This window comes from Nematolebias whitei, chromosome 6 (assembly GCF_014905685.2).
Source record: "Nematolebias whitei isolate Nwh7 chromosome 6, NemWhi1, whole genome shotgun sequence".
NCBI classification, from domain to species: Eukaryota; Metazoa; Chordata; class Actinopteri; order Cyprinodontiformes; family Rivulidae; genus Nematolebias; species Nematolebias whitei.
In genome coordinates this window covers 43,483,626-43,492,198 of record NC_056503.1, presented here as the reverse complement: position 1 = coordinate 43,492,198, position 8,573 = coordinate 43,483,626, and the positions used below count along the sequence as shown (strand labels likewise).

Genomic DNA, 8,573 nt, shown 5'->3' with positions numbered 1-8,573 from the left:
GGGGGGGGGGGGGGGTTACAAGACACGTGGTACAACCCTAATGTTGCTCATCACTACATCTGGCCTACATCATGACATACAGCCAAATATTGTGACCACACTACCATTTAAAATTGAACAGCTCTCTGAAACAAACGAATATTGAACATTTGGTTCCCTTCAAAAACTACATATCATATCTCTAACATTTATCACTACCAATTACATCCTTAATGTATCCTTGCAGGTATCTGCCTAGGTAGGTACAATGGGTATAATGTTGGCAGAGGAAGACAACAAAACAATGTGCATGGCCTAAAAGCCATGAGATCACACACACAAAAAATACATTTTCAAAAATTGGTTGCGCAAAATGGCCACATGGCTTACTACGTGGCTTACTGGTTACTTAGTGGAGAACAAAAGAATAATGCAAACACAATGTTTGCTGTTTTTTTTAACACATTTGAATTGACTACTAGCTTCCAACAGTCTAAGCCCAGTGAAATACTGCCCTAAACAAATTAGCTTATGTATGGTTTGACAGTAACAGTCACAAAGGACTGTAAATAGGTGCAAATAACTAACCAGTCTATAAAAATACAGTTGCAAGCTTTTTTCAGCTTTGAGTGACTTGAAACTACATTTATTTGGTACAAATTATATTCTCATAATATTTAAATATGTTAGTCGTGTAGGCTATCTGTGAAAGTTAGTTCCTTTCAGCTTTAGCTATGAGCATAAAAATGTAATAACTGACCTGCTTCTTTTTCAGAGTACAAGCCAACTATGTGATTGTCTTCACTTATTACACCTGCATCAGGAAAAGCTCCAATTTGACCCAAAAAGAACCTCAAACTCTGTAACAAACTTATGTTTTTACATGAAGCTATGGAAAATACAGCATATGGTAAAGCATTGCTTTAAACTAGGACAGTGGCAGTCAACAACATCATGTTTATTTCCCAAGAAATAGGATTGTATTGATGCAAATGTTGGCGAAAAAGCAAATAAGCAAAGCTGACTAAAAGTTGTCTTTGGCAACTACTGATAGATAATAAACAATGATCTGGATTATTAAGAAAAAAGCAGAAGTGATAAATGTGGATGCTGTTGGGTGAAGCCCTTTGATTTTTGCCTTATTTAATTAACAATAACATTCTCTTCTAATAGTCCGAAATAGATCATCACTAATAGCTATTTTAAAAAGATGAGACCGAGTTGAAGGACTGCCAATTCACAACCTAAAGTGATAATCCAGTCATTAACTGTAATTAATGGAGTAGTCCATGTCATTAGATTTACACATTAAATAGCATTTATTTAACTTTTTCCCACTAAAAAAACACCTGATCACAAATACAGTATAGTACTTTTAAGCAAGCATAAGATTCATAGAGAAATAGAAAAGAAACAAAAGAAGCACATTCCTCTAAAAAGTGACTAAAACTGTAGGAATCATTAAAAAAAAACAAAGAAACTAAAACAAAGTAAGAATCTTGAGCGGCATTCTCTGTACATGATTAGATGACAGGCAAAAAAGCAAAATATTCACAGGTGAGGAAGTGATCAAAAGCAAACTGGATGTGTGGAGAACCTGAGGGGTGAAGGCTAAAGTGGTGGAAGCGATGGTTAGAGGCAGCTAAGCTAACATTACAAGGTGACCAGGGTCCTACAGCTTCAGTGGAGCAAGCAGTGCACAATACACAGGGGACCAAGGAACACTTTCTTCATGGCTGGGATAGCCCACGAGTGATTTAAGATGGGAGAAGAGAAAATGCACGGTGGGGGTCGGATGCACAACTGACGATTGAGTTTCCTTTTATCAGAACTAGACAGTTATGCTGCTCTTCACACGGATTGCTCCTTGGGGAAGGAGAAGGGAGCTCGAGGGCCGTGGGCTGGAAAGCTCGTGTTGGAGTACATGGGCTCATTGGACGGGTGCTGAGCATAGGGGTGCTGAGGCAAGAACGTCACGGGAGGATAAGGAGGGGTGGGTTGAGACTCTGGGATAGGTTCAACGTTGCAGGTACGTTGGTAGCTCATGTATTCGGCTGGGTTCAACAGCTCTTCTGGATGCCTCCCAGTTTCCTGCAAGAATGTGACAAATAACAAAACATTAGGACATAACATTTACAGCGGAAGTTTAATTTCACATGTTCTCATCAACGATGTGCAAGAATGTCTTTATACTGAGGAATATTAATAGAAATCACCTATTTTATTTATTTTTACAGTTGATTTCTGTTTTTAAAAAATTGTAACAGCTAAACATTGCACAGAGTTAATTTTATATCACAGTAAATTAATACTGTTAGAGCATACGTTAAGCACCAGATGTGGCACTAAATTTGACACGTGCAGAATTGTCTCCAAACAGTTTGCACTCAGGAGGGTGTTATCGTGAATCTGAAAGGTGCAGATGAAACTAAAAGTGAAAATTGGTTTTAGGTCAATTAAAAATGCTCTGCTTTTGTATCTCAATGTCTACATTTAAAATATCCCTGAATTAACAACAAAAAAGGTTGAATCATGTCATCTGGACTTCGTTTTTTTGTTAAAAAGAAATGTTTCGCCCCTCATCCAAGAGGCTTCGTCAGTCTGAGGCCTAGCCATCTGGTATTACCCAGAAGCCACCCTGACTCTTGTCTTTCAAGCCTGCCTCAGATACCCCTGAAGTCTGGCCTTTTCACTAATGGTTTCAAAAACACAAAGTTTGTTTTCTCAGTCATCCAGGTATATAACAACAAAAAAGGTTGAATCATGTCATTTGGACTTCGTTTTTTTTGTTAAAAAGAGGGGCGAAACGTTTCTTTTTAACAAAAAAACGAAGTCCAGATGACATGATTCAACCTTTTTTGTTGTTATATACCTGGATGACTGAGAAAACAAACTTTGTATCCCTGAATTAAGTTAACATAAAAGTCAAACTACTTCTGACTTTAATTGTCAATTTTGTTAATTTTATTTGCATTTGTGATTTGAAAGACTTACATTCTTGCTTTAATTTTAGAACGCTGTTCAACAAAATCAATGTTGCAGCATTTGTGGTATTTGGACATTTATTTATTATGTGTGGTTTAGAAGTTGATTTGATGACTTAATACTGTATTTGCTTTAAACCCTCTAGGCATGTACATCTTAAGGTTTTTCTACACCAAGTTTGTTATTTACCCATATTAATTTATTTTCTGTTTGGTTTATTTGTTGTATTTCGACTCAGTTTTGATCCAAAGTCATCTTGACAGATTACTTTAAATAATGTCATGTTTTACCCAGCTGAGCAGTTCTTCAACTAACACTTGGTTTTTGCACACAAAGGCAAAAAATAAGCAAAAATGCATTTTTTTTTTCAAGATTCACAAAGCTATGCATATGTAGCTGTATTTATCCCAATTATTAGTAAACATGAATGTACGCAAGCCTGGTTTCCACTTTCACTTCTAATCATCATAATGCTCAAAAACTCCCCTAAACAGTCATTTGTAGAAGAAGAAAAAAATCACGTTATTTATGGCACATGAAATGAAATTGAAGATAAAGTTTATGAAATTAGAAAACCAAGCAATTCACATTAAATTAAAAAACAGAAAAATCAGTTTCTTCTTGTCACTTTGTGCTGGGACTTTAAATAGAAGCAACGCTGTCAAATGAAAAGAAAAAGATAATAAAAAGACTGATACTTTAGGTTCGCAGCAAAGGACACAGCAGGAATAAAATATACAAGAAGACAGCTGATGTCCCCCACTGAGGGATTTGAATAGTGAATGTTTGTAGTTTTTGAAATGAGTGATGCGACAAAGCAATGCTTGATATTGACCTTTCTTAAGGCTAGATGCAGAAAAACAATGTACATGTTCATCAAGGCACGGATGTAATTATTTTTATGTTCGAATAAAACCATAAGCTCAATTTCACTTGCTGTAATATATTTTATTGTGTCAAATCAAAAAGATAACTTGCAAAGATTAGAAGTGGAACCTATTTTTTTCAGAGCTATAAAATCTCTAGAAAGAGTGGTCCCCATAATGCATTGGCTGGTCATGGGGCTTGAAAATATGACAAAACCAGGATGTGTGTGTGGGTGTGTGCGGGTGGGTGTGTATTGCCAAAATTTCTTGTGAACCACATTATAGGCATTAATGAAACTTGTCAAAAAAAATTATTGGACAGATACAATTTCTACAACTGATTAACTTTAGGGGTAAAATACGATTCAAGATGGCTGCCACGACCAACTGCCCTTGAAAATACAAAAAATGACTATAACTCAGTCAATTCTACAAATACTGGCTAATGAAGAAGCAGCTGGGATTGATTTCCAGCACCTAATTTGCTCAAAGTTATGCAAGACCATTGTTTAAAATTTACCATTAACTATTTGTATTTACCGCTGTCTGTTGGCAAAATATCATAAACCACTGGACGCACTTTAATGTGCTATTTAGGAAATAATAAGTGGATGTAGGTCTATAAATTATTAATGTTTGGAGTTAATCCCTTTCAAGATGGCTGCAACAGTCAATTGTCCTATGATAACCCAGGCATTACTATGATCAAGGCAAATTTCCAAATACTGAACTAAAAATGATGAGGTCATAGTTAAGTCATTCACATCACCTAATCCAGGTGCTACTTAGTGTGCACAACTTTTGCTTAAGACATTGGCATTACCTGTTGACATCATTCCTGTTTGTTAGCAACATATCTCACAAACCGTTAGGATTTTAACAAAACTCTCAGAAATTATTCAGTGGATGCAAATCAACAATTTAGTATTTTTTTTGTCAGTCCAATTAAAGTTGGCTGTAACAGCAATTAGCTATAATTTGATAGAGGCACAGTTTAGAGACATTTGCACACATATATTTGAAATGTTGAACACATTGTTATTATCTATTTCATGTCTTAACATGAAAATGCTTCAAATTGTGTCATGAAAAGAGGCAGGTGATATATTGTACATTCCTTCAAGGGCAAGTTAGGTCATGTCTTAGCTTGAAAAAAATGCAGATGAATCTAAAACACATGCACAATTTTTCCTTCCTCTGATGTTTTACAATAACTCACATCCATAAGTGAGTGCAGACTTTTACCTGTAAGTGCTATCTCATGGAGGTTTGATGGAAATTGTGACTCAGGCTCCTAAAACCATTAAAATCTAAGATTTCTTTTTTTAAATCTGCTGTTAAAGTAGTTCCAAATGCAAGAAGGATTACAACCGCATGACGAAATGACAATAAGGACCCATCCATCCATGATCTTGACACGCTTCTTCCATTTCAGGTCACGGGGGTCACTGGTGCCCACGTCCAGCAGTCACTGTGTGGGAGGCGGGAGACACCCTGGACAGGTCTCCAGTCCATCACAGGGACACATAGAGACAAAAAAGACCAACAATCATTCACTCTCTCAATCACACCTAGGGATAATTTAGAGTTACCAATCAGCCTAACATGCATGTTTTTGGTCTGTGGGAGGAAACTGAAGTACCCAGGGAAAACCCACGCATGCACGGAGAGAACATGCAAACTCCACTCAGAAAGGTCTTGGGCTGGGATATGAACCGGCGACCTTCTCACTGAGAGGCAACAGCTCTACTAACTGAGCCACTGTGCCACCTAAAGAAGGACAGTCGTAAAAAAACTGTTCTTTGTTTTTCTTTCGGCTGTTCCCTTCATCAGCGGTCGCCACAGTGAACTAAGTCGCATGGAAACTTGACAGTTATTTGTACGCCAGATGCCCTTCCTTCAACCACAGACACCGAGCCACCACAGCCCTCTGTGTGGAGCAGAGAGCTGCATCTAGGGTGCCCAGTGGAGCAGATGGTGGGGGTTAAGGGCTTTGCTCAAAGGCCCAGAGTGGGACAATTGAGGGTAAAGGCAGGTGTGGTGTGTTTCACCTATCCCACCCACATTTCGATGTTGTCACATTTTGATCTTCATGTAAAAAAAGGAAAATATGAGAGTAATTTAAATAATAATGTGTTATGTATTGTCATTGTCATACTGTCTGTTCCCATAGAATAGCAAAAGTGGCTCTCTGCATTTAACCTGTCCACCCCCAGGTGGAGCAGTGGGCAGCTATTGAAAGCGCCCGGGGAACACTTGGGGACAGGGTGTCCTGCTCAGAGACACCACCAAATGCGCAATGACTGGAGATCGAACCTGGGACTTTTGGGTCCCAGGTTGGCTGCCCTGCCTCTACCCCATCTCGGCCCCACCAGAACTCACGAGTTTTCCTTAACTATCTCTACTTATACAAAAATGATGATCCCCCCCAACTCTGAAAATGGTTTGCAAGGTAACGGAACAAAAACAAAACAACCAAAAGCAAATAAGTCTTCAAATAATTTATTACATTAAATCAATGTAAACTTAAAGCATTCTACAAAATGCCTTGAAAACCCGTCCTGTTTTTGAATGCACTTTAAGAGTTACAGCTCAAACAACAGGGCTAATGGAAGTAGCAGGGTTTTAAACTGGCATGGTGGGCGATAAATGGTGACAGAGACAGTGGATCCCAGTAAGACAAAAAAAAAAGGGAAGCGGCTTTTTGTGAAGGTGAACCGGTATTTTCACAGCAGGAGACGTACAAATAAACTGGTCCTGACACAAATACTGGAGACACTGACTGAAGTTTTAAAAAGCTTATTTGTTTCAGGTCAGTATCAAGGAGCGATCAAGCTGCTCAAGAACATTTTCTTTCTTGTCAGGTTATTAATGTCTCTGCTTGCTGAGGGGTCCTCGGTGAATTGGTGCAAAATTAAAACCAGCAGTCTGTGGAGCAGCTTTTCTGTTTTATAGTTTTCTCTTTTTTTTTTTCCTCTCAAGACTTTTGGGATTCACACTTGAATATTTCACAAACTGCTGACAAAGGTTTGACAAAGTTATATAGTTTTTATTCTTCAGAGTTACTTTCCCACATGTACACTTGGATGTGTTCACACTGACAGTTTGGATGGAAATCTCCATTCCTTCAAAATTTTAGGTGATGAGAAATTTGCTTGGAAAGTTTAACGACTCTTATTAGGATTTGACCATAAACAAGGATTTCAGGATACGCGGCTAATCCCAGGGAAAAATAGGATTTGTAGCTTCAGTAAAATACACAATATGTTAAAGATAGGTAATGCAGTAAAAAGAGAAACAAAATGTATATGAAATATATTTTGGGATTAACACGAGAAACCTAACTTATTAGTTCCTCTTTTTGGTAGTCAATTTATAAGAAATTTATTTAAGGAATTCAAGTCAAACAAAAAAAATAAATAAAAAGAGTAATTCTTAGACAATTTAACAGATATTGATGTCACACGTCAAGAGTGTTGACGTAAAAGGGACCTGGGTGGTTTTTGGTATAGCATTTAATATTAATGTACAATTGGTGTGATTTTTTTTATGTGAGACTGACAGCACTTTAATAACTTTCTTTCAGTTTATGTTAGTTTCAAAAAACATTTTCATTTCACTTTGAAAATATATCAAAATATCAATTTAAACTTGTAAAGACCTACTTTCTGTGATATAATTAAACTTTAAATTATGTTTCCACTTTGATGTATTTTTGAAATGTAGAGCTTGAGGTCTTGGGTTTTGCCAAAATCACATTAAACTCCATGATTATTTTTCCCTTGCACAATTTGTAACACTACCAGAAGCATTAAGATGCTTTACCTGATGGAGCCACACATTTTAATGTATATTTAACATGATTTATTTCAGACTTTAACAAGCTATTCAGCAAAACAAAGTTAATTGTAAATAAGTGTGTAACTTCAATGCTTAACCATTTGCACATTTATTAATGTAGTAAACTAACTCTGCCAACTTTTACAAACCAGCTTGGTTTTTATCACATCCATATGCTAAACTGAACCCAGTGGCCGTCTGCAGCAAATATTTACAATCCAGGAAAAAGCGCAAAAATGAGCATTAGCTTCTTCTCCAAAATGTCAGACATTTAGAAAAATGCAGTCCCACTAAGATGAACCAGCCAATTTCATATCTTCAAGCAATGTTGACATTTTAGAAATGGTTTTGAGTGGACACACATTGTATTTTTAACTCCAAATATAGACAGTTTGGGAACATTTCTTGATAAGATTTTAAAGAAGCTGATGTGTTAACATTCAAAATACAGCTTAATAAACTCTCCAGATTCTTATTTTTATAAAAATGTGAGGCAAAATATGATTTTATAACTTACTAAAAAGCAATATTAATTTACATATAATATACAAGCTAGATTTTCAAACTAATAATGTCATTTATTAACTTTTTTGCATAGTTATAAATTACCTGTGAGTGGCAGTTGAAATGATTTTCCACTTCAACTCATAACTGTTTTGTTGCTAAATTAAATCAATAACTATTTGATGGGTGAGACAAAAAGAAAATAAAGCAGGTAAAACCAAAATAACATTTGGAATGTGTTGGTAGTTAGAACAAAAGTTGAATCATTTAACTTTTCCAACAATGAGCTTCTCACTTTTTCATTATGATGCGACAAACAAGTGAGAGTATTTAACAAAGTAAGGCAATATTTTATATATATATATATATATATATATATATATATATATATATATATAT

The 8,573-nt window shown here is 36.2% G+C and overlaps 1 protein-coding gene across 3 annotated transcripts in view; it reads right to left on the bottom strand.

Moving 5' to 3' along the window:
* Nucleotides 1-16: 16 nt before the first annotated feature.
* Nucleotides 17-8,573, bottom strand: part of nectin1b (nectin cell adhesion molecule 1b) — a 241,582-nt gene continuing 233,025 nt past the window's right edge. For 2 of the 3 annotated variants that reach the window (XM_037677635.1, XM_037677636.1), the window contains one exon: nucleotides 17-2,070. In XM_037677635.1, the coding sequence (XP_037533563.1) occupies nucleotides 1,831-2,070 (240 nt within the window). In that variant the 3' untranslated portion in view covers nucleotides 17-1,830. The remainder of the gene's footprint in view (nucleotides 2,071-8,573) is intronic. The other variant, XM_037677637.1, reaches the window with a different exon arrangement.